Raw genomic sequence first — 26864 nt, 5'->3', positions numbered from 1 at the left:
ACAATCTTAAAAGTTCCATGTGTTGAACCTCACTTATTAAGGGGGGTTTGGGCCCATACGTTAGCGGGAGTATTAGAACTATGATTAAGTAATTAAATTTAATATTTTCTAATAACTTAAACTTTTAAGACAATTGGTAATATATCAAAAGTTGCACAAATTTTTTTGACAATTAATAATAAATGATAACTAGTGAGGCTTATCTAAATCAAGGTTTTCTTATTCATTAATATTGATATGTTTTTTGAGTCATTGAAAAAAAAAAATCTTGTGCATTTTTTTTTAAAGTTTTGCTATGTAAATTTTGTGATGGGAGGCTAGCAGAGCTTGAACTCTAATACTCAGGTAACACTTAAGGTGATAGAACCATTAAGCTATCCCTTGTACCTGAAACTAGTGCATTTTACATGACAGGTTGTTCCATTACTTACCACATTGAGTAGATAAATAGTCAATAGAGTCTTAAGAGTCCTAGCAAGCTAGAATTTTGGGACCATATCAAAGGATTCATTTCTATAATTACATGGGGAGTGTAGAATGAAGGAATACACATACTAAGGATGATTGTTACGTGTTTGAAGAGGTTTAGACACTCACATTAACAAAAAAAATAAAAAAAATTTCCAAAACAAGAACGATGAATAATTATTTAAATTCAAGCATAGGTAATGGAATTATTATGAAATTTTCATTTTTATTCCAAGTATGGCTGACTTTCTCTCTCTCTCTCTCAATCTCTATATATTTCCCTTATTTACAAACAAACAAAATACCCTCAAAAAGTAATTCTTGCAATTGGCCACCCTAAAACCACACACTTTATTTTCAGTGAATCAGCTGCGGTTATGATAGGTGATCACGACAAAATATAGGGTACCCTCACACATATGTGGTGTTGCTTTACAGATGCAAAATTGTTTCAATAGAGAGAAATTGGCTTTTGGGTAAAGTCGTAACTCTTGGATAAGACATGCCCATTCCCAATAAATGCATGCATGTCTATTATTTTTTGAATTCTATGATAAACACACGATTGTTGTGAATTCTTTTCGGAGAAGGGAATACTAGTGTTCAACTCATTGGCTTACTTTGAACGTCCTGAGACTTCTAAAGAAAAGGGTTAAGAACAGGTTTTTGGACTTCAATTTTTTTCCCCTTTTTTGGAGCCGAGAAACTTATTTTATTTTTCTTACAATCAATGCTAAATTGCAATTTTGAATAATTTCAAATATTAGCTTATATTGGTAATTGGCTGCTCAAGGATCACTATTCACTTACATACAATCACATTTTATGTTATAATCCAGCCAATAATTTCTTCCAAAGTGCTTCTTAACCATGTATGTTTTAGGCTCTTTTATCAATTAACAAATTTTTACTCCCTTCTCAAACACACAAAAAAAAAAAAAAAAAAAACCCTTTTTACTCCAACCTAAAATTAGGCTTTTTAATTTTATTGTGAAACTGTTATACCCATATCACTACTCATTTAGTAAGAATAAAACTATAGGCATAACAATTTCATAATAAAGTATATGTGGTAAGTTGTTAAAGGTAGGAAAAAAAGTGATGTCAATGATGGAACTAATTAATTGTAAAAATTTGTTGTGAAATTATTGTAAAACTATTGTGCTCATAGTATACTACTGTTTTTGCAATGATGTTTTATCCAAGGAAGTCAATGTCATATTGGTACTGATCTTAATTACCGGTAGTATATATTGTACCGACCATTAAACAGGTAACAATACTCCTTTAAAAGGAATCAAATAAAATATTGGACTACATGGTTGTATACTTGTATCTGAGATTTTTTTGGGTGTTTTGGCCACTATAGATGTTTCAAGTGGTACAATTGAAAATGTTAAAAAAAATGTTATTTAACCCAATATATTAGGTTAATGTATTTATAAAACCATTTTTTTTTTTTGGTGATAGCTTTTTTTAGTTACTAGATTAGGTACACACATTTGGGGAATAGTGTGAATAGTCAAATTTCTAAATATTCTGATTAACCAAAAAATAAGAAAAAAATTCACTTAATCATATTCGGCTACCAACATTGTTCCCTGGAGGTGTAAATGTCCATTTCATGGTTTTATTTAATTGATTTGACATGTCATTTAAAATGGATACATTTCCTTTCAAAAAAAAAAATGGATACATTTTTAGATTTTTAATTTAGATTTTTAATTTAGAGTTGTTTTATGGACACAATAAATTATTACAACATTTTCATAATAGCTAAAGCACCAATCCTTATATCCATAAGTTAAATAAAATAATAAAATATTAAAGCAGGAGCTCCCTGCAAAGTTCTACACACGGAATGCCCTCAAATATACGTAGATTTGAGGCTTATTTTACAAAGAAGCAAATAGCAGTAGCACAATAATACATAAAAACAAGATTCACTCCTGGACAGCCTCCGTTCCTAATGGTCTTCCGCACGTTAAGGCTCACAATTTTCTTTGACTTCATAATCCACACTCCCTGTCCAATAGCTTGCTGGTAAGTAGTGACATAGAAAATTTAAAGAATATGCAGCACAAATTGCATAAATTAATGTTGCATCTTCTGAGACTAGTTTATATAAAACATTAGCATAATATTATTTTAAAGAATTGTTTGTCACACTCACCTTGGAGCACCCCTTAAATGCTGTAATTTCTGCTTCCTCTAGATCTTTGGTTGCTAGGCATTTTCAACTTTCTTGGCCGGTTCTCTTCAATTAACCCTAGAAGGCATTGAGGTTTTCCAATTTTAAACATGAAATACCCCATAGCTATTCCAAAAACCAATCCACATCCATACCCTAATAAAACAGCCTCCCAACCAAATCCACTCATAAACATTGGATTGTTGTCCTCTTGGAATATTGGTGGTGGTGGCCGCTCATCGATGCCACAATTCTTTGACAATGGAAATCCACACAAACCCAAATTTCCACCATATGAGTTGTTTTGAAATGTTCCAAATTGTTTGCCTTGTGGTATGGGTCCCATAAGTTGGTTTTGCGAAAGATTTAACACTGCCAGAAATGTTAAACTTGTAAGTTGCATTGGAATCTCCCCATTAAGCCTATTTGAAGAGAGGTCTAAGGATTCAAGTACAGACAAAAGGCCCAAAGATGATGGTATATGGCCAATTAGTCTGTTATGGGAAAGGTTAAGACCTCGAAGAAAGTTAAGCATTCCAATCACTTCAGGAATCTTTCCATGGAACTTGTTACTTGATAGATCTATGGTAGTGAAGATGGTTAAAATTCTCTCTAGCACAAAGCTTTGCCCTTTCATTGCTACAATAACCGAGTCTTGGTAATAGCCTTGTTCCATGTATTTCACTTCGCCTTCACTTTCTTTGGTTGTTTTTATAGCCTTCAGTCCCTTGAAGAAATTCGTAGGTAAACTTCCAGAAAACTCATTATGAGAAAGGTCAATGATTCGCAACAAAGAGAAAGATGACTTGGTCTTGAAATTGTCTAGTTGACCATTAAATTTGTTGGACCTCAAGATAAGAACTTGTAACACTGGAAGATCTTCCAGCCAATAGGGGAAGGAATCATTTATCTTGTTATTTCCTATGTCTAGAACTTCCAAATATTTACAGTTGACCAAAGATTTTGGTAATAGCCCCTCTAACTGATTACCATTGAAGACAAGAGTCCTCAACGTATTACCCTCAGCAAATGTTTCAGGCATGGTGCCATAGATGTTATTCCTCCTCAAATCCATGACTACAAGAGAATTACTGAAGTTTCCCAAACATGAAGGAATTGTACCACTCAAACTGTTGTAAGAGATATCTAAGATTTCAATGGAAGTTACATTGCAAATCGAAGATGGGATCTCCCCACTTAATCTATTGTTGGAGATCAAAAAGTTGCGCATAGAAGATGGTGGAACAGGAAGCACGCCATGTAGTAGATTGGCACGGAAGTTCAAATATAGAAGTGTTTTCAGCTTTTTGAACATATTAAAGTCCACAGTGCCATTCAAGTCATTTGATGAAATATCAAGAAATGAAAGGTTGACAAGATTAGAGATAGACTTTGGAATAGAGCCATAAAGCCTGTTATTATCTAATGATAGGAACTCCAGTGAATCGCTAAATTGAAATTCAGCAAATTGACCAGTGAGTTGGTTGTAAGACAAGTGAATTGCGGTGAGTTTTGTGAGGTTGGCAAAACAATTGGGAATCCTGCCTCCAATGTTGTTATATCTGAGGCCAAGAAAAGTGAGATTCTTTAGGTTTGAAAGTGATGATGGGATTTGGCCCGTAAAGTTGTTAGTTCCAAAGAAAATCTCAGTAACTCTCGTGAGATTCCCAAGCCATATTGGTAATGCTCCTGTAAAATTGCAATTTTATGAGTTCAAAATATTTCTAATTGTGGACTACACGTTAATAACCAAAAATGCCTGTGGATCTTACCTTGAATATTATTGGATCGTAGGTCGAAGTAGGAGAGTACAAAGAGATTTGAAATTGATGATGGCATCTCACCACTAAAATTGTTAATTGATAAATCCAAATCAATGAGCTGTGTAAGGTTGCCAAGCCATGCAGGAATGGACCCATTAAACTTGCATTCACTCATAAACAAATGTTGTATGAATTTCATTTTGCCAATTGATTTTGGTAACACTCCTGAGTAAATTGTGCGAGAGACATCCAAATACCTTAGTGGTGTGCTCCAATTTACCATTGGAAAAGACCATGTGAGTTCAGGATTATCTGTTAGAATAAGCTCACGCAGGTTTGGTAGGCGGAAAATGTGATCAGGTAGCTTCCCGCGCAATAAACAATTGTTGAGAGTAATGGATGTCAAAGCAGAAGACAGATTCATGAAAGAACTAAGAGAAATAGAAGACATCTCAACATTCTCAAGATGAAGTTCTCTTAGCTTGGTCAGATTTTGGACAAGCCTCTTCACAACAGATGCTTCGAGTTTGAGATAGCTATTGTAGTCAGAGAGATCTAGTGAGGCGAGTTGGGAGAGTTGAGATATTTCAAGTGGGACTTTGCCAGAAAACATGGAGTGAGAAAGGTCAAGGTGTTTCAATCTTGCAAACTGGCCAAACCTAGATGAAATGGAGGAATAGTTAAAATTGTTTGAAGCGAGGTTGAGCCATTGCAGGTGAGGGAGAAGAAAGAGGCTACTGTTGAAAGGAATGGTGCCACAAAGCCAGCTACAACTGAGGTCAAGGCCTATCACATCTCCTTTCATCCTATCACATGTAACACCATCCCATGAGCAGCAATCAGTTCCCTCCTTCCAGGACTCCATCTTTGGATAATAATGAAGACCAACTTCATCACAATTGAAAGAAACATCATTGGAAAAAGAAAATAATTGCTTGAATTGGAGCAATGCAAAGCTTTGGTCTTGGGAGCACAGTGGTACAGAAGAAGAGGATGAAGTAAGTTGAGAATACAAGAACAGCAAGAGGTAGAAGAAGAGTTGAGAGAGCAAAATCAAAGACCTCATCATTATTCTGGATGAGATCAGAGGCACGTATATGACTGTCATACTTGAAAGAAAAACTGGAAGATTAATTTTATAGGAAAAAGCTATGACAACAACCTCGTCGTTGTATTTTATTGGTATTCTTTTTCTTTTTCTTTTTATTTGTATTAGTCTTGTCAATAAAGCAATTTTATGATTTTTGGGATGTTGGCTGACGAGTGAAGAGTGACGAATTAGGAATCACATATGGACGTCGTCAACAAAGCCAGTTGGCATGTTGTAATAAAATAACTGGATTAGATACAAATTACAGGCTGGTTATCTCCTGACTTGGAGACTTCTAAGGTTGGTGCGCCATAATTACAGGCTGGTTATCTCCTATTAATGCATAAACAACGATAAGAAGTACTGTTGATAAATGTTGTAAGATTTTTTTTCTTATTTTTATTTTTTATTTTTAACATCAGTAAGTAAAAGTTCTATCAAAATTAAAAGAAAAATGCTGAAGCCAAAGTACAGAAGAAAGTATACAAAGGACACTCAAAAATGGAAGAAGAAAAACAAAGACAAACAGGCAGTACAAGAATTAAATCATTGATAATCCTTCAAGAGTCTAGGAGATCTATCTGTGTCCCAACACCCCATAATCTTGCTGCCATTCAAAAAGAAAAAGAAAAAAAAGCAACAAACGCATGTCAATACTAACTAGAAGACGTGCTTGGTAATGAGATGGAAAACTAAATTCAAATGATTGTAATTTCTTTTTCTTTTTATGTTTTTATTTGCCGTCGTCTTTACGTGAATTACTGAGCAAAAAAGCCACTATCATTTTGATATATTATTTATTGTTGGTTTTGCTACGAACCATCATTTTGATATGGACCAAACTTTTAAGGAGTTCCCCATTAAGACTTGACTCTGAAACTTGCTTAAAAGTTTTCTTATTCGGTGATGTTTGAAAAGAAATTTGCACAAAGATTATTGCTGTGGGAAACTTCTGTGGTTGGTACACCATGATTTCTTGAACCCAAAAGACTTTTTGATTCTATTTTGGTTTCAAAACATCTACGTTGGCTAGTTCCCACACTACAACAAATTTGACTTTTTTCAAGGGTCAAAACCCTTAAAAAAAGTATTAAAAACCGTTGAAAAAAATTATTTTAAGAGTCTAATTGACCCTTGAGAACCTTCGAAATATATACTGTCGAAAAAGAAATTTTAACGGCCTTCGTGACCCTTAAAATAAGTGCTCTAATCTTATTTTGAGGGTCAAGAAACCCTTAAATAACCTTTTACCAAGGTTTAAAAAAATTATATCTACAACCCTTGATAAATAAAGTTATTTAAGGGGTCTCTTGACCCTCAAAACAAGATTTTATTTTATTTAATAAAAAAAAAAACCACAATCATGCACAAACATATATATATACATACACATACACAAAAATTCATAATTGTATGAATTTATATGATACCAAAAGTCAAATTAACCCGATCAATATTTATATGATCTAATTCAATAGTCAACAGGGGCAAGAGTTTTAAATTGTAAAAACAAGGTTCTTTGCACAATCTATCATGGTAGTAGGTGAACGGAACAAATCCTAATACATCCTATATAAGGCCAAAGTTGATGAAAGGAAATAAAAATCGGTTACATGCACAGCTTTATATACATGTCTCTTCCCAAATTCTAAATTCTTCACATGTTTCCTTATATCAGCAACCCAAATTAACAGCAAAGCCACCTGAAAAAAAAAAATGAAAATTAAAAATCAGACTAAAGGAACAGAATATCACATAGCAAACTAGTACCAATAGCTCAACAAGTCATTCCAAATTTATCCAATAGTACTAAAACAATGACTAGCTTGAGATGATCTTCATACCTTAGTGATCACTACTAGATTGGGCTGATTGTGAGGTGATACAACTCAACAGAGCAACTAAAATTTGTAATGATAAAAGCAATAATGAACTGATCCATAGTAGCTTTTAGACTAACCCATTAACTATATTCTCACACTACCAAGAAAATTATTATAGATCAAGTGCATAAAATTTGAAAAGTGGAGACGAAAGCTATATTCTTTCAAATAGCAAGAGCTCAAAGTTTTCCTTGAGTTATTTCTATAAATCAAAAATCTGTAAAATGCAAGTTTAGGTTATGAAATTTAATCATTGTCTATTAGGTGACTACATATTGGTTCTACTTTCTTATTAATATCACTTAGTACAATGAGGAAACAAATTCAGTTGGAACAATATTTCACGGAAGCTTTCAAAAGGGAGAACAACATGTAGCATGTGCAGGTATTTTTGTATGAAACACACTAATAAAGAAGTTCGGGAAAAAACACATTAAGAGAGAAATTGGAATACAACCTTTGCAGATGAAACACAAGTAAACTCAAGAATGGGGCATGTCACGTTGCTCATTAGCTTGTAAGTTGCTGCCCAAACAGATAGAGCTTAGAGAATATTCACAAAATATTGAATTATAAGATAAAATACTATTGTAGTAACATGGAGAAAGAAGAAAATGTTTAATTTACAGTGAAAATTGACTTGTGTTTAAGTACAAAAAGAGCAGGAAACTTTCAGGTTCACAACCCCACACAAAGGTTATCACAGGTTAGTCATTCCTCTTTCTGTCACACTTTTCACAGGTTATCACATGTAGAGTTTGAGACATTATATAAATCCAGTGGACATTATATTTCAAAGTACTTGATGATCTTAAGCTCTAAGGATATGATACAAGAGGAACCAGAAACAATCTAATAAAAAGTATCAACTAGTTTAATGTATAAAGTCAGGCATTCCATAATTTCTAACAAACTGTAATGTTAGGGTCTAGCATTCCATAATTTCTCCCTAGGCCTCTAGATTATGATAAAAGCAATATATACATTGGATAGAAAAATTTGTGCTCAAGTATGTATTTCTCTATCTATTTATGTTCCCTCAACTCAGTTTCTATCACTAGCGCATTAATGACTTTGATCTAGAAGATGAACAAAGCATGTCATGTCCTCAAATTTTACATCAATAGCATCTAAACAATTATAATTTCAGCTACTTGTTATGATAATTGATAGAGCATAGCTGGGTTGGGTATTATTAAAATTTTCATAGGCAGCAAAAGCACAGTAGCTATATGGATGAGATGACGAAAAGTGAGTGTAGTGACTGACCTTTTTTCTTTTGGATATGGATATGGATCTGAGCGAGGCAGAGGAAAATCGGAAAGACCTGAAATCCAGACCCCAAAAATTAAAGGAGATCTGTACTGTGTGTAGTCTTAATAATAATTTTGAGGAGAAGAGAAGGCCTAATAATAATAATAATAATTGATCAAAGGGGGTTGGTTTTCGCTTTTCGGAATTGAGTTTGGGAGTTAAGAGTGTTGACAATCAGAAAATGGCTTAATAAGTAATAGACACTGACAGACAGCCAGGCATAAAAAAGAAAGAGACTTCCTGTTCCCCCCCAATTTGCCCACCTTTTCTCCCAAAACCCCAGAAAGAGGCTTAATTACAGCACTAAGCTAGCTGAAAACATTTTTGAAAAACTCGTTGAATTAGAACCTATGAATCCAGGGAATTATGTTTTGCTATCTAACATCTATGCTGCGGCAGGACATTGGTTGGAAGTAGACAAATAAGAACATGGCTCAAAGAGAAGGGTTTAAATAAGCCTCCAGGAATTAGTTGGATTGTTGTTAGCAGTCAGGTCCACTATTTTACTGCTGGAGACATGTCACACCTTCAATCAGACAAAATTTATGCAAATTTAAATTCTTTGTTGTCCACAATCAAAGAAAATGGATATGTTCCTGATCTTTGTTGGATTTCACATGATGAAGGTGAATATGGTTGAAAGCTGGAGGCAGTTCAGCCATAGTGAGAAGCTTTGTTTTGCATTTGTACTAATCAGTTTGAGGGTTCTGCTCCATATTATGATTACTACGAACTCAAGGCTTTTTGTTGATTACCACAAATTGAGTGAATGTGGAGTTTGATACTGTTGGGAACTTAGAACATAGAAGACTTTCATTTGTTAAGGGTCCAACATTAAAAATCCTGACATATCATCTTCATCCTCAATAAATCTTGAATTTCCAGCCAAGAAGATCCGACCAACCCACACAATGTTCACATTGAACATGAAATTTACAAAGAATACTTCCTAGAAATATAAATCTTGTTGAAAGTTCTTGAATTACTCCTTGGATGTCTACCAAGTATTTTGATATACACCACTGGCTAATAGACTAACATGCTAGAGAAATCTGATCTGAGACATATAGAAAACCAGCACCCACAAGGCTATCTCTAAGGCTATCTCTAAAGCAAGCATCCTCTGTTTCTCTGTTTGGTAAAGCAATTAAGACTAAGTAACCCTTCTTTGAAAATATATTTGTATTGCTTGAACTCTGATTTACAAGAATAATCACACTGCACTATTACATATTCCAAAATTTAAAGCTTAACAATTTCATTCTTGATCACCATTTTTGTGATAATAGTGTTTATTCAATGGTCCTGTGGAAGAAAACTTTGAAGGTTAAATTTATGACCAAAACAAAAATGTGCTCAAACATTTCAATATGAAAATGTTCATTGCCAAATTCTCTATCCTAGGCCGAAGCCCTATTGTAGTTTCTCTATATTCACTCATTATAACCTCAAAATGTACAGTAAGAGCAATTAGTTGAGGTAATAGCTCAGAATGGGGTTTAGGAGAATATGAGGCCGTATAAAATAATCAAAGAAGTAAAAGCAGTGGAATCCCAAAACATTGAGATCCTAATCAAAGAAGTAATTACAGTATGCACCATACTAAGTAATGAAGCCAGCCTTATCCTAACTGTCCGGCATCAGACAAAGATTTGAAATACTGTACACCATAAGCCTCATTTTATATTACATCATAAGCCAGCACATCCTTCTTCTTTATCTCATTCATTGTCCTAGCATCCGCTAATATGTTTTCACTCCCTACCTTGATAAAGGAAATCTGATATCTACTGTTGCTAAGCAGTTCCTAAGCAGTGGGCTGCACCATTTGCTTCTCTTAAAACCCGGTCAAACACCATGCTAAATTGTTAACACATAATTCATCAAACAAAAATTCTATATATAACAAAACTAAGCAACAATAATTTCATTATTCCTCTCTTGTGTGTGCATGATTGTTTCTTAAAAAGAAAAAAAAAACTAGTGACAGTAACAACACAAATTCAAACACCATGCTAAATTGTTAAATTCAAACACCATGATTCAGAAACAGGGCCAAAATTCTAAGAAATTTGGAAACTAGACAAAAACAAGATGGTTAATATAAATAAAATTGATAAAAAGGCATACTATTTATATAGCTTTGCTGTTGCACATTTTACTTAACCCAAAATAAATAAATAAAGGAGAATTGTTACCTTTTTGCTATATTTAAAATCACGTTTGGGAAGAAAATGCAGAGGCAGGTTGAAAGAACAGGATTGGAACCAAATTTAGCACCCTTTGAGATCAGCGTCCGAATAGCCTATCAAACAGATATATTTATAATTCTATTGGAGCCCATCCTTTTCAACCATAAAATATGAACCAAAGCACTGGAAAAAAAAATAAACAAGAAATAAAACTCAATTTGCCTCAACCATTCTGTTATCTAAACAAAAACCTGTGTCCATTCCAAATTACCATAAAAAATAAAACTGATAGCATTCCAATAAACCCATCATCCCAAACACAATGTTTAAAATAGTAAATTACAAATTAAGGTTCTCTGAGTCTCCAAAGTTTTAGGGTAACTCCACTCTGGAATTGTTAAAATACTACTATTTCACTATAAACACAAGTAAGCTTTAAGCACTACTAATATTCCTCTACTACTAAACACAAATTCCCAATAGCTAACAATGATACCAGTAGATCCATACAGTTCAAAGTCAACACTCACCACCAAAGCCAACAAGTTGGGCGATGCAGATTGAAATAAACACACACACACGGAGAGAAAGAAAACTAAATTTGAATACACAAACATAATAAATCAAGTCTTAGAGAGTGTCTAAAAAAACTCAATCAATATTTGTACGAAAACTGTAAAGGAAACAGAGATTATGATTTGAAATCGAATAATGAAATTGCAAAGGTCGAACAATTAGAAATCGAAATAGGGAAATCGATGATAAGCTCAGTTTTCTGAGAAATGTGAAACGAAAATCATGGGGAAATCAATGAAAAAGTGTGGGTAAACCAAAAAAACAAAAAAATCAAGACGAAATTAGGGTTTGTGATTCGTACCTAACCGGAGCTGAGAAACACAACGCCAAGAGAGAGGAAGAGTCACAAAACCGAGATCATACCTAATCGGAGCTGTGCGATCGTACCTAATCGATGATCGTCGAGCTCGATGAGATCTCCATGATCGTCGAGCTCTATGAGATCTCCACACGCTCTGTGAGATTTCTCAGTTTCAGGCTATCAATGAAAGAGTGATAAGAGCTCTGTTTGTTGGTTACGTTTGGGCTATGTTTTTAAATTTTGTTGGGCTTTTTCAAGGGATGAAAATTTTGTTGTGGACTTTTTTCAAGGGATGAAAATTTTGTAATTTTTTATCAAGGGTTGTGGGCTGAAAAAACTGGCGCGTTTTTTTTTGTCACACCTATTTCAAGGGTGTTTTAATTTATTTTGAGGGTCTAAATAATTTTTGAAATAAAGTTAAGTAGTATATCCTACCGCATTTGTATTTGTAGGTTGTATCCACAGATTTTAGTAAACCCTCGATAAAAGAGGGTTGAAATAACTAGAGTTTGTTGTAGTGCCATTTACTGATAAAGTTCAAGTTGATGATAAAAATAAATCATAGAAAGACTGGCTATCGATGACACCTTATTTTCCACACCAATCATTTTTGTCCAAAAAAAAAAAAAAAAAATTCTTTAAGTGACAGTGGAGGCAAGTTTACCAAGTTCATTAAAATTCAAAATGCCTTTCACACCTTTAAAAAATCGCTAAATACCCACTCGGGTATATGTAAGCAAAATGAATACTGCATTCCAAGCATATTGATTGTATTTTTAAGAGAGAGAGAAAATTAAATAGGACACTTTAGTATCTATGATTAGAAAAGTTACTCCCACACTGGTTCAATATAATTTGAGATTTAACAATCAACTCTAAGTTAAGTCTTTTTTTATATAAAATTAAATTATTTTCTAAATTTTTATATTTTTATTCAAAATATTATATACAAAATTACTAATTAAGTATTGTATTAAAAATTTTCTTTCATTATATTTTCAATTGATAATATGATTAATCACTTAATCTAGCCATAATTTATCTTAAATAAGATTTTATCAGTTTTAATTTAAAAAATCCCAAAAAATGGTAACAAGTATTGTTAGTAAATGTTTTAAGTGAAATGTTCATTTTGAAAAGATAAAACAATTTTTATATAATCAAAATGTATTATATATTTATACCATCACCATATTTATTGAATTATTATCTTTCTCTTATGTTATTTATTTCATTATCTAACCTTTTTTTTTAATTTCATCTAAATTTTATAATATATTTTCATATTATAAAAACAAATTTGTTAAGCACTATTGCAACTTCATTAAACAATAAAATCACAAAAAGTCTCAACATGTCCTAAAAAGTCTCAACATTCAACTTGTGGGACTTGAGTTCACAACTTTTCCTTTTTGTAACACATTCCAAATAATTCATTCTAATCTAAAATTTCAAGAAATTGCACATTACATTCTTATAAGCAAATTTCAAACTTGACTCTGAAACTTGCTTATAAGCCTTCTTATTCAATCATGGGCGGTGCCATTTATAGTTCAGGGGGTTCAAATGAACCCCTGAGCTAGCAATTTTTTTTTTTAAAATATAATATATATGTGGGGCCCGGCCCAGAAATAATGGGCTATTCCAAATTCAGGCCCGTCCGAGGAGCGTCCTGTCCGAAGAGAAACCACGTATGAAGCATTACTCAATCCCAATAAACGCCAAGGAAACCTGTCCGAGGAGTAACTCCTCCTCGGACATCACGAAGCCCAGACGAGGAACTCTCCCCAGCCACTTCAGTTCATCCTCCCAACATATAAAATGAATAAAATCCAAAATATCCCATGGAGAGCTACCACCACATTAATTGCGCCCCAACCACCCTCTTGGCCGCATTAATGAGGAAATAACCCCTGAACAGTACCGCCTTGGCCTCTGCAACTCACATGGGGAGAGATGAAGGCGTCTGATGGGACAGCCACTCAAGTAGGTGCTTAGATGGTCAACAAGTGTAGGGTTGAGATGAGAGAAGGGAACTATATAATGTAGTGGAGTCCCTTAGAGAAGAGGACGAAAAATTCTGTATGAGGAACTAAAGAAATAAACTTATACGTGAGAGATCCATTCTGGTGTTTTTATTTTCTGCAACAATGTTGTCCATGTATTAGACCGAATAGACTCACTGAGACCAAGTTCTTTGACCCATCCTCTACAAATATTTATTGTGGGTTGCGCTTTGGGCCAGGGCCTGATCAATCGAATTTGGGCCAGGAAAATCGTGCAACTACAATTGGCGCCGTCTGTGGGAAGAACTAGAGCATCAGCTAGCACAACGGTCAAGCATGGCAGAACTAGGTCCGCACCAGGAGAATCCTCACCAGGCTAACTCCCAACAGACACAACCCGCCGAGTCCCAGAGGCAAAATAACCTCGTCAACCCGGGCCACAGGGGAAATCGTGAGGGAAGTGTGCATACTCTTCGGACAAGCCAGAGTCACACTCAGATAGGTAGTCATGTGTCCCAGAAGCGAAATAGTCACCAAGCCATGTAGCGAGAGATAGATGAACTGAAGAGGAAGCTACGACGAGCACAGCGAAGGCGATCTCCTTCAGACTCAGACAAGTCCTCTAATGCGGAGGATGTGAGTTACCGACGGAGGTCAAGGACCCCCCCAAGTGAAACCTTTACCTACGAAAGGGAACCACGCCCTGTGCGGAAGTATGAGAGCACATCTAGTAAGGGTTCGGGAAACGACGCCATGAAGAAGGTGTTGGATCAGGTTTCAAGGTCCCCCTTCACGTATAGAATTGAAGGGGCTGAGCTGCCTCGACGGTTCAACCAACCAACATTCGCCATCTATAGCGGCCGATCAGACCCGGTAGAGCATGTGAGTCAATTTAACCAAAAGATGGTGATCCACTCGCAAAATGAGGCCCTTATGTGCAAAATCTTCCCGTCCAGCCTGGGATCTATGGCGATGAGGTGGTTCAACGGCCTGAAGACAAATTCCGTAAGCTCTTACAAGCAGCTCACTCGGGATTTCTGCTCTCGCTTTATCACCAACACCAGAGTCCCCAGGCCCCTCGGTTCGCTATTGTCCTTGTCCATGCACGAGGGAGAGACTTTGAAAGCATACTCCGATAGATACTGGGAAGTATATAATGACCTGGATGATAACCACGATGCTGTCGCTATCAGCACATTCAAAAGCGGCCTCCCCACCGACCATGGCTTAAGGAAATCCCTCACTGGTAAACCGATTGCCAATGTTGATTAGTTGAGGGATAGGATAGACAAGTATAAAAGAGTGGAGGAAGATCAGCTGCAAGGGAGGGGGAAGGAGAAGGTTATCCACCCCAAAGCAAATGATTTCAGGTCGAAACGGCACAACCATGGTCAGCGGAGGAGAGATTTTTCGCGACAGGCTGGGCAGAGTAACCCGCAAACAGTGAATGCCATATTCAGAGAGCCCGTACAACAGGTACTGGAGAAAGTAAGAGATGAGCCCTATTTCAGGTGGCCGGGAAAGATGGCTGGAGAACCTTCCAAACGTAACCAGAACCTGTACTGCCACTATCATCAAGACCATGGGCACACTACTGAGGACTGCAGGAATCTGTGGAATCATCTGGATCAGTTGGTCCGAGAAGGAAAGTTACGTCACCTGCTGCACCCGTCGAGTGGCCACACCAGCCAAGCAACACAAGAGCCTCGAAAGGACGTGACCTTAAGACCACCCACCGGGACGATACATGTCATCCTCGCTGCACCAGGAAGAACGGGACCACCCATCCCCAGGGTGTTAGCTGTTGATCGGCTCCCCTCCGGGAGCAGGCAGAGGGAACACAAAAGGTCAAAAAAGGGAAGCTCTTTGATACTGGGGTTCTCGGATGAGGATAAGAGAGGAACTATTCAACCTCACGATGATGCCTTGGTGGTCACTCTGAGGATTGGGGGCTTTGACGTGAAAAGGGTGTTGGTGGATTCGGGAAGTGCAGTAGAGATAATGTACCCTGATCTATACAAGGGGCTGAACCTGAAGCCAGAAGATTTGGCAGTTTATGACTCCCCCCTTCTTAGCTTCGAGGGAAGAATGGTTACGCCAAAAGGACAAATCCGACTACCTGTACAGACTGGGGCAGAGGTGGTGGAGGTGAATTTTATCGTCGTCGACGCTTACTCACCCTACACCGCGATAGTCGTCAGGCCATGGATCCACGCCCTGGAAGCCGTGACCTCCACACTTCATCAGAAGGTGAAATACCCATCCAAAGGACAGGTGGAAGAGATCCGAGGAGATCAGGCCGTATCCAGGCAGTGTATGGTGGCCGCCGTCTTACATCGGCCCTATGCCAAGTCCTCGGCCTCTGAAAGTTTATAGCAATCAGCCGCCTCGGCAGAGCAAGACGACGGACTGGCCGAGGAGATAGGGTGTGAAAGTTTAGATAAAATCGCTGTCAACGACGACCCGGAGAAGTTCTTTCTGGTCGGCTCGGAATTGCCCTCTCAAGAAAAGGAGGAACTGGTCAGATTTCTTAGAGAAAATGTCAACGTGTTCGCATGGGACGCCTACGACGCCCCGGGCATCGATCCTAGCCTTATTTGTCACCACCTGAACGTCAACCCCTCTTCCACTCCGAAGAAGCAGCCACCCCGACGCCCTTCAAAGGAACATGCTAGTGCTGTAAAAGACGAAGTGGCAAAGCTAAAAAGAGCGGGGGCTATCAAAGAGGTCTTTTACCCAGAGTGGCTGGCAAACACTGTGGTGGTAAAGAAGAAGATAGGGAAATGGAGGGTCTGCATAGACTTCACGGACCTGAACAAGGCATGCCCAAAGGACCCATTCCCCCTACCCCGAATTGATCGATTGGTGGATGCAACCGTGGGGCACCTTCGAATGAGCTTCCTGGACGCCTTCCAAGGCTATCATCAGATACCCCTTGCGCTAGAGGACCAAGAGAAAACGGCTTTCATGACACCCATCGGAAACTATCATTACAAGGTGATGCCGTTTGGGCTAAAGAACGCAGGCTCAACCTACCAAAGAATGATGACTCGGATGTTTGAACCACAACTGGGCAAGATCATTGAGGTTTATATAGACGATATGGTCGTCAAGAGTAGAAGGGCGTCCGAGCACGTGAAGGACCTCGGAACAATCTTCACCATATTAAGGGAGCACCGGTTGCGGCTGAATGCCTCCAAATGTTCATTCGGGGTCGGGTCTGGGAAATTCCTAGGGTATATGGTCACCCACAGGGGAATAGAAGTAAGTCCCGATCAAATCAAAGCCATTAACAGCCTACAGGCTCCTCGGAATCCGAAGGAAGTACAGAAGCTCACTGGTATGATTGCGGCATTGAACCGGTTCATATCGAGATCGGCGGATCGATGTCGGCCTTTCTACCTCCTGATAAACAAGTGGAAAGAGTTTGCATGGTCGGAGGATTGCGTTCAGGCTTTCCAGCAACTTAAAGACTACCTGTCCCGACCACCCATCATGTCTAGCCCTGAGGCAGATGAGGTGCTGTTTGCCTACATCGCCGTAGCTCCCCACGCTGTAAGCCTGGTACTGATACGGGATGATAATGGGGTGCAGCGACCGGTGTACTATGTGAGCAAATCACTACATGAGGCCGAGGTGCGATACCTACCTTTAGAAAAGGCAATTCTGGCAATAGTGCATGCAACCCGAAAACTTCCTCATTACTTTCAGGCGCACACGGTCATCGTTCTGACCCAGCTTCCCCTCCGAGCAGTGCTTCGAAGCGCTGACTATACAGGAAGAATCGCCATGTGGAGTGCGCTCTTGGGAGCCTTTGATATAAAATATATGCCCAGATCCTCCATCAAAGGACAGGTCCTCGCAGACTTGGTAGCGGAGTTTGCTGAGCCCTCCATAGAAACAATAACCGAGAAGAGGGACACGGATGGAAAGTCGGTTGGTGCGATTTCAACAGGGAGGAACACGCATTGGAAGGTCTACGTAGATGGCGCAGCCAACCAGAGAGGGTCAGGAGTTGGGATAGTTTTAATATCCCCGGACGGTGCTGCCATTGAAAAATCATTAAGGCTCGGATTCTCGGCTACGAACAATGAAGCCGAATACGAAGCCTTACTTCAAGGGATGACGATGGTTCAAAGGTTGGGCGGAAGAATAATAGAAGCGTTCTCGGACTCCAGACTGGTAGTCGGACAGGTGATGGGTAAGCTGGAAGCCCGAGATACTAGGATGCAAGAGTATCTGGGACAAGTCAAGCGGCTGCAGACGAATTTTGAGTCCTTCAATCTGACACACATTTCCAGGAGTGTCAACACCCATGCGGACTCGCTGGCCACTCTCGCCACGTCCTCGGCACATAATCTGCCGCGAGTAATCCTGGTTGAAGATCTAGCCCAGGCAAGTCCCATCAACAGAGGCCCTGCCAGAGTCCATCAGATCAGAAAGAGTCACAGCTGGATGGATCCCATAAAGAACTTCCTTCAAAACGACGTCTTGCCGGAAGAAAAATTGGAAGCCGAGAAGATACGAATGAATGCTCCTCGGTTTTGGCTGTTAGAGGACCACAAACTATATCGGCGCTCCTATTCTGGACCGTACCTACTCTGCGTACACCCAGAAGAATCCGAATCTCTACTTGAGGAGTTACACGAGGGGATTTGTGGAAGTCATACCGGAGGGAGATCACTGGCGCACAGGGCACTTACCCAAGGGTATTGGTGGCCGAACATGCAGAGAGAGGCCCAAGAATACGCTAAGAAGTGCGATCAGTGCCAAAGATTCGCCCCGAATATCCACCAACCCGGAGGAGTTCTCAACCCCCTCTCGGGTCCATGGCCGTTCGCACAATGGGGCCTTGATCTAGTTGGACCCTTCCCCAAGGCCGCAGGGAACAAGCGATACATAATAGTCGGAACGGACTACTTCACTAAATGGGTGGAGGCTGAACCATTGGCCAACATTAGGGACGTGGACGCCCAAAAATTCATCTGGAAGAATATCATCACCCGCTTCGGGACTCCGCGTACACTCATTTCCGACAATGGTCTGCAGTTCGACAGTAAAAACTTTAGGGAGTATTGCCGCGAGTTTGGAATCATCAACCGATATTCCACCCCCGCCTACCCTCAGGGAAATGGACAGGTCGAAGCCGTGAACAAGGTCATAGTGAACGGACTGAAGAAGAGGTTGGACGAGGTAAAGGGGAGATGGGTAGAAGAACTCCCCCATGTCTTATGGACTTATCGGACGACGCCGCGACGATCGACCGGTGAGACCCCCTTCTCGATGACTTACGGGGCTGAGGCCGTGCTCCCGATTGAGAACAACTTTCCCACACTGAGGTCTAGATCGTTTACCCCAAGCGATAACGACGAGTTATTGGAACGGAGTCTGGACCTAGCCAAAGAAAGAAGGGAAAAAGCGATGATTCACGTGGCCTATTATCACCAGAAGTTGAGACAAGGGTATGATGCTAACGTCAAACCACGGCCTCTGGGGCTAGGTGATCTCGTAATGAGGAAGATTCTTGGCAGCGCAAAGAACCCCTCTTGGGGCAAGTTGGGGCCCAATTGGGAGGGACCATACCGTGTCACATCCGTGGCCGGAATAGGCGCCTACTACTTAGAAGATTTAGATGAAAAAGCTGTACCTCGACCATAGAATGTAAATAACCTCAGAAGATATTATTATTAATGAGAATGGCTTAGCATACGTTTTCTCTCATGATTATCCGCTGCTTGCTGGGCTACTGACAACTATTCCTAGTTTTAAACAGAACCCAAGTCCTGCATGGCTCCTCGGACCACAGACTTGGGGGAAATTATTACTCGTAAGTTTTAAACAGAACCTAGTCCTGCGTGGCTCCACGGACCACAGACTAAGGGGAAATTAATACTTAAGGCAACTATTCGTAGTTTTAAACAGAACCCAAGTCCTGCATGGCTCCTCGGACCACAGACTTGGGGGAAATTATTACTCGTAAGTTTTAAACAGAACCTAGTCCTGCGTGGCTCCACGGACCACAGACTAAGGGGAAATTAATACTTAAGGCAACTATTCGTAGTTTTAAACAGAACCCAAGTCCTGCATGGCTCCTCGGACCACAGACTTGGGGGAAATTATTACTCGTAAGTTTTAAACAGAACCTAGTCCTGCATGGCTCCACGGACCACAGACTAAGGGGAAATTAATACTTAAGGCAACTATTCGTAGTTTTAAACAGAACCCAAGTCCTGCATGGCTCCTCGGACCACAGACTTGGGGGAAATTATTACTCATATAAGTTTTAAACAGAACCTAGTCCTGCATGGCTCCACGGACCACAGACTAAGGGGAAATTAATACTTAAGGCAACTATTCGTAGTTTTAAACAGAACCCAAGTCCTGCATGGCTCCTCGGACCACAGACTTGGGGGAAATTATTACTCATATAAGTTTTAAACAGAACCTAGTCCTGCATGGCTCCACGGACCACAGACTAAGGGGAAATTAATACTTAAGGCAACTATTCGTAGTTTTAAACAGAACCCAAGTCCTGCATGGCTCCTCGGACCACAGACTTGGGGGAAATTATTACTCATATAAATTTTAAACAGAACCTAGTCCTGCATGGCTCCACGAACCACAGACTAAGGGGAAATTAATACTTAAGGCAACTATTCGTAGTTTTAACAGAACCCAAGTCCTGCATGGCTCCTCGGACCACAGACTTGGGGGAAATTATTACTCATATAAGTTTTAAACAGAACCTAGTCCTGCATGGCTCCACGGACCACAGACTAAGGGGAAATTAATACTTAAGGAAACTATTCATAGTTTTAAAAAGAACCCAAGTCTTGCATGGCTCTTCGGACCACAGACTTGGGGGAAATTATTACTCATAAGTTTTAAACAGAACCTAGTCCTGCATGGCTCCACGGACTACAGTCTTAGGGAAATTATTACTTATGATAGATTGGGGGACTATTACTTAAAGGAAACCATTTTAAGGCGTTCGCACAGTCGGGCACCAACGCAACCCAGAAACCCCCTTCGTTTTAACCATTTACCTGTATTTACATCGTTGCAAATGTTTAAAGAAAAAAAAAAGCGTTACTGGCATACATCCGTAGTAAGCAAAGCGAATATTTCATATTAGTATTCCGAGTACATTAGAAAAAGAGGTCCTTACAAAAGAATAAAGAAAAAATAGGACGACTCTCACAAAAAAAAAAGAAGCCTAAAAGAGCTAAGCCTGGGCAGGAGGATCTTCTTTTGACTCGGGCTGAGGGGAAGGAACCTCTATGGAAGAGTCCGTGACATGATCTTTCGCCATATCAGGCGCAGATGCAGCGTCAGGCACCACCGGATCCTGCTCAGAGGCCGCTTGGACATCATCAGGATGTTCTCGGATCTCCTTAGGATAGAAAATGCTCTCAGGCAATCTCAGCGCCGAGTCAGCAGGAACTCCTGCAGCATCAAGGGCACGAGACCATGAGATGCCGCAATATTCCCGGCATACCTCGGGGATCTCCTCGGATAGCCTCGCCTCTGTCTCTTCAGCCCCGAGCTGGCGAGCGGCATTCTTCTCAGCCTCTGTGGCCTCCCGGATCAGCTGGGCCTCCTCTTTGACCCGCCGCAGCTCATCCTCGACCTTTTGCAGAGCAGTCTTGAGGTCCTGCACTGCTTGTTTCTCGGTGGCGAGGTTGATCTGGGTCGCGAACAGCTCCTTGCGTTGGTCCTCCGCCTGGGCCTCAGCAGTCTTCAAACCAGCGTTCGCAGATTTGCGCCGGTTCTCCGACTCCTTGAACTTGTCCGTGAGTTCAGCATAATCGTGCTGGAAGGACCCCAAGGTTTTCTCCACCTCCGCCCGCGCCTGGATCTCGACCTCAGCCCGACTACTGTTACCGCGGCAAAATTCCTCAGCCACGAATACCTGCTGAGTAATCTACAAGCGAAGCAAGATTGCTTTAATCTAACAAGGCCAAATAAATCAATGAAATAGTAAAAGGATTACTTACCATCGCGAGATCCCTTTTAAGGGATAGGAAAATCTCGGGCTGAGAGAACTGCCTATAAGCCTCCATATCCCGAGGAAGGAGTAGGGGCTGCTCTAAGGCCTCGGCCACGTATCCCGCCCGGCCTCGGTTGTACTCCCGGATCGAAGCATTGTAGGGGATGGCCACCCCATCCAGCTCCAACCTGGGGCCCTATACACGCGGGGCAGCGCGTACCTCTGCAAGATTCTCCTCGTCCCGACTCTCCGAGGAGTTGCCCCTTCTGCTCCTTGGCGCGCGAGTGGTTTTTTGCTGCTTGGTCGGCTGGGCAACCACCTCGCCCTCCTCAGGAGTGTCGGCCGGCCTTTTCTTCTTTAGGTCTGGATTAACCTTAAGGCCAAGGTCCGAGGTGTCCGTAGGGGCCACAGGAGGGAGGGTTTTGCCCTGTGGTGGAGTTGGTGCCTTCGGGGACTGCCCTTTTGATGACTGTCCTTTCGACGACCGGCCTTTCCCTCGGGAGGCCATCAGCTCCTTTAGAGTTTTTCCTTTTTCGGCCATGGGCTCTATCTCCTCGTCCGAAGTATCGTCCGAGCAGATAACGATGGAAGGAACACCAACTGCAGAATGTCGGTCCCGCTCTCCTTCGGGATCAGAAAATTCCACCAGGGGGGTCTGTTGAACTTCCTCCTCAAAATAAAACTCGTCTATCTTTGCCTCAAGGGAAAGACGAGATGATTCAGCTTCCTCTTCAACCTGAACGGCAGCACCAGGCTCGTTTGGCGGAGGTATCTGCTCTGCCAAGTAGGGATCTCTAATACCGGGCAACACAACTGGTGGCAGATCGTGTTCAGCTAGGAGCCCGTCCCTGGACACGTCAATCCTAGCCAACCTCGGACTACCAGCCCTTATGGCGTGACCGATAGCCTGGAAAGAGCTGCTTAGAGGTTGATAGCCCAGAACCAGATGGGCAGCACGCAACTGCCCGTCCTCGGAAACGTAGATCTCCGACCTAAGAAGGTAGTTCAGCGCTGGCACGTTCACAAAGTTTAGCCGAGGGGCGACGTGAATTTTATCTGCAAACAATCAAGGAAAAGGGAATTAGTCCACGAAATCTTCCAATTATAAAGAAAGCAAAAAATGTAACCCCTCAATGCTAAATCCTATCCCAAAAGGGACCGATCCTAGAGACGCCGCACCTGGGTTTCCTGCCCGAGTTGGACAATGAATACCGTCGAACCACTCCCCAGAAGCAATAAGGAAATCATTCTTCACTGTCTTATTGGATATTGGGAGACAAGAGATCAATCTAACGTCCTCGTTCCGGGATTTAAGATAATACCCCTCATCCCCGAGGCGATGACATTCGTACAGATAAGCCACATCGTGCCAAGTAAGGCCTAGATTCATCCGCTCGTTTAAGACATCTACACAGCCTAGTATCTTGAACATATTCGGGGCACACTGGTACGACGTCAACCTATGATTGAACAAGTACTCCCTTGTAATCCTACGCATGGGAAGTGTCATCCCTCCCTCTATGAAAGCAATCATGGGGATAACGACTTCTCCCTCACGCCTATCTGTCAATATTCCTTCAAGAGGACAGTACCGCAGCCCAACCCCCGGGGGAATGTGATATTTAGCCCTAAAGGCCTCCATAGCGGCGGGGGTGTTTACTAATTTCTCAAATCTACCCATCTGGACTGAACCGGGGAACAAAAGTAAAGACTCAGAAAAAAAAAGTAGAGTCCGAGGAGGAAATTGAAACAGCAAGATGAACGAAATGTACTGGTACCTTCACAAAACGTTCAATGAGGCGCCTGGGAATCTCTCGTGGACGAAACGCTTCACAAAAACGGCTACGATGGCGTAACGGATGCAAGTGTTCGTGTATCTCTGGGGTTCGATGGAGTTCTCTGGAAGCCTCTAAGGTTTATGAAACGCAGATAAAAAGAAGGAACTGAACCCCTCTGATGTCTTAAATAGCCAGGAGGAGAGAGAAAAAATCACTCCTGCCTAAAAATACGAGAAAAAACGATGGCCGTTCGATCTACGCCACACTGTTGGATGAGGGAACATAACGCCTCCAGAAGTTAATGGCCGCGCCTCGTAAATTGTAGCGCGTCAAAAAGTAACGGTTCGCACGCGCGCCATACGCTCTCCTTATTTCCACCCTCTCCTAAATATCAAAACCCCGTTTTTTCCTCCTCGGAGGGAGATAGAAACCGGAGTTTTGAGGGGCTAATGTGGGGCCCGGCCCAGAAATAATGGGCTATTCCAAATTCAGGCCCGTCCGAGGAGCGTCCTGTCCGAAGAGAAACCACGTATGAAGCATTACTCAATCCCAATAAACGCCAAGGAAACCTGTCCGAGGAGTAACTCCTCCTCGGACATCACGAAGCCCAGATGAGGAACTCTCCCCAGCCACTTCAATTCATCCTCCCAACATATAAAATGAATAAAATCCAAAATATCCCATGGAGAGCTACCACCACATTAATTGCGCCCCAACCACCCTCTTGGCCGCATTAATGAGGAAATGACCCCTGAACAGTACTGCCTTGGCCTCTGCAACTCACATGGGAAGAGATGAAGGCGTCTGATGGGACAGCCACTCAAGTAGGTGCTTAGATGGTCAACAAGTGTAGGGTTGAAATGAGAGAAGGGAACTATATAATGTAGTGGAGTCCCTTAGAGAAGGGGACGAAAAATTCTGTATGAGGAACTAAAGAAATAAACTTATACGTGAGAGATTCATTCTGGTGTTTTTATTTTCTGCAACAATGTTGTCCATGTATCAGACCGAATAGACTCACTGAGACCAAGTTCTTTGACCCATCCTCTACAAATATTTATTGTGGGTTGCGCTTTGGGCCAGGGCCTGATCAATCGAATTTGGGCCAGGAAAATCGTGCAACTACAATATATATTTCTTTATTTGACTTCTTAAATAAAAATTTGAACACTCTAACTCTAAATTTTTTTAAAACCTACTTGAAATAAGTTTAATTATGATCATCTTAACAATATTTTGATCTTTTTAAATAAAAAAATGCCTAACAACAATCCAATTTTATCTAAAATCTGGGAGAAATAGTTAGCCCAACAACAAAGTAAATTTTTTTTTTTTTTTTTTTTTTTTTTTTTTTTTTTTTGTTTTCATCTAAATTTTTTTTAAAAAGCCCATTTAGATCTTAATAAATTTTAAATAAACTAATGAAAAATTCATAGTTTACATTGTACTATCATTGTAATATTTACATTGTTTCTAAACAAATGTGTACAATATTATATAGTTTTTGCAAATGTGTGTAGTATAATTATTTATAATATAAATCTTACGTTGATGGTACAATGTAAACATGTAATCATCATAAGCTAATAAAAAAAAGTATTTAAGCAGTAATAATTAAAATTCACTTAACAACAACAATTAACATGTTCATTATATTAAGAAAAATGTCAAATAAACCTATAGTTTATTTTTTATTCTATTACTAGAATGTACTATAGACAAATTTGTAATAAGAAAACCATTTAGACCATAAGATTCAAATTTTACCTAAGATCTATCTTCTTACTGACCTCTCTAGAAAAAAATCCTAGAGCCACCATTGTATTCAATGATCTTTGAGAAGAAATTAGCGTAAAGATTATTACTGTTGGAAATTTCTATGGTTGGTGCGCCATAATTTCTTGAACCCAAAAGACTTTTTATTCTATCTTGGTTTCAGAATATTTAGGTTGGTCAATCCCCATTTATCGATGGAGTTCAAGTTGATGATAATAGTAAATCATGGAAAGACTGACTATATATCGATAACACCTTATTTTCCATAAAAATCATTTTTGTAAGTAAGAGTGGAGGGGCAGGAGGCAAGTTTACCCATTTCATTAAAATTCGAAATGCCTTTCACACCTTTAAAAATCGCTAAATACCCACTTGAGTATATTTAAGCAAAAAGATTATTGCCTTCCAAGTTCCAAGCATATTGATTGTATTTTTAAGTGAGAAACAAAATAAAATAAGACACTAGTATCTGTGGATGCAGAAACTTAATAAGGTAATAGTGCCATGTGTCATGTCCAATGCCAAGGGGACCGAGCCAATTCTGAGAATACCATACCCTCGGATGGCAAGGCCAGGGAGGCGAGCCTTGGCCACGTCGATGGCACATTACCAGAGGAGGTTGCACTGTAGTGGAAGGACTTCAGAGAGGGGGTTAGTCCTGGCATGTCTGAAGGGATGGTAGTTGCTACCACATTTATTGCACCCTACCCAACCCTCTAGTCGCGTTTATGTGGAGAAGACTCCTGAATAGTGCTGTCTTGGTTGCTGCAACTCACAGAGGATTTGGGGAAACATTTGATGGGACAAGCACTCGAGTAGTGGCCTACATGATCAACAAATAGAGGGTTAAGATCAGCGGAAAGAGACTATATAATGTAAGAAATCCTCTAGGAGAAGGGGATCTGAAAATCGGTGGAGAAAATACTATAGCAACAAGAATTGAAATTGTAACCAAGTCTGAAGAAATATATTCAAGAACTACTCTCCTCAGATTTTGCCGAGGAAGGATTTCTTTGCATAAAGCTTGTTTTTCTTTGCTTTCTTACTATCTTTAATTCACTGTGAGTGTTGTTCAATTCATTGAAGCCTAGTTTTTAGCTCACTCTCTACAAATTCATTGTGTTGGACTCTTTGGGCTCTAATCCTGTTACTTCTTGGGCTTAGGATCCAAATCGCGCCCTTACAGTATCTATGATTAGAAAAGTTACTCCCACACTAATTCAATTTGAGATTTAAAAAATCAATTCCAAGTTAAGCATTTTTTTTATATAAAAATAATTAAATAATATTTATTTTATTTTCTAAATTTATATATTTTTTATATTCAAAATATTATATAAAAATTTACTAATTAAGTTTTTGAATTTAATTTTTATTTTCAATAGATATTATGATTAATCACTTAATCTTCCAATGACATAATTTATCTTAAGTAAAATTATATCAATTTTATTTCTTTGAAAAACCCCTTTTAAGCAGAAACAATGTTAAGAAGTATTGTTAATAAATGTTTTAAGTGAAATGTTCATTTTGAAA

The 26864-nt window shown here is 39.8% G+C and overlaps 2 protein-coding genes and 1 long non-coding RNA gene across 6 annotated transcripts; all 3 read right to left on the bottom strand.

Moving 5' to 3' along the window:
• Positions 1-2364: 2364 nt before the first annotated feature.
• Positions 2365-3712, bottom strand: LOC115955071 (receptor-like protein 9DC3). The gene is made up of 2 exons (XM_031073110.1): positions 2642-3712; positions 2365-2493 (listed from the first exon to the last, which is right to left on the bottom strand). The coding sequence occupies exon 1, from the start codon at positions 3699-3701 to the stop codon at positions 2655-2657; it is 1047 nt and encodes a 348-aa protein (XP_030928970.1). The 5' UTR covers positions 3702-3712; the 3' UTR covers positions 2365-2493; positions 2642-2654.
• A 12-nt stretch (positions 3713-3724) lies between these two features.
• On the bottom strand, positions 3725-5287 carry LOC115956174 (receptor-like protein Cf-9). The gene is made up of 3 exons (XM_031074625.1): positions 4432-5287; positions 3828-4348; positions 3725-3736 (listed from the first exon to the last, which is right to left on the bottom strand). The coding sequence occupies exons 1-3, from the start codon at positions 5285-5287 to the stop codon at positions 3725-3727; spliced, it is 1389 nt and encodes a 462-aa protein (XP_030930485.1).
• Positions 5288-6912: 1625 nt separating this feature from the next.
• Positions 6913-12211, bottom strand: LOC115957292. Of its 4 annotated transcripts, none has more exons than XR_004084334.1 (5): positions 11779-12211; positions 10908-11014; positions 10475-10569; positions 7853-8722; positions 6913-7215 (listed from the first exon to the last, which is right to left on the bottom strand). It is a non-coding gene; the product is annotated as an uncharacterized LOC115957292 (long non-coding RNA). The 4 variants fall into 4 exon arrangements; XR_004084336.1 differs by lacking the exon at positions 10475-10569 and having other exon boundaries at positions 7357-7920; positions 8665-8722; positions 11779-12185; XR_004084333.1 differs by lacking the exon at positions 10475-10569 and having other exon boundaries at positions 7853-7920; positions 8665-8722; positions 11779-12054.
• Positions 12212-26864: the final 14653 nt, after the last annotated feature.

Source organism: Quercus lobata, chromosome 8 (genome assembly GCF_001633185.2).
Source record: "Quercus lobata isolate SW786 chromosome 8, ValleyOak3.0 Primary Assembly, whole genome shotgun sequence".
NCBI classification, from domain to species: domain Eukaryota; kingdom Viridiplantae; phylum Streptophyta; class Magnoliopsida; order Fagales; family Fagaceae; genus Quercus; species Quercus lobata.
The sequence above is the reverse complement of the archived record's forward strand: the minus strand, read 5'-3'. Positions and strand labels throughout refer to the sequence as shown.

Bases quoted from the DNA above. Each gene is read 5' to 3' on its own strand.
- LOC115956174 (XM_031074625.1), bottom strand. From the start codon at position 5,287: ATGGAGTCCTGGAAGGAGGGAACTGATTGCTGCTCATGGGATGGTGTT. The intron at 4,349-4,431 runs GTAAGATCCACA...GCAATTTTACAG, and splicing joins ACGATCCAATAATATTCAAG to GAGCATTACCAATATGGCTT.
- LOC115955071 (XM_031073110.1), bottom strand. From the start codon at position 3,701: ATGCCTGAAACATTTGCTGAGGGTAATACGTTGAGGACTCTTGTCTTC.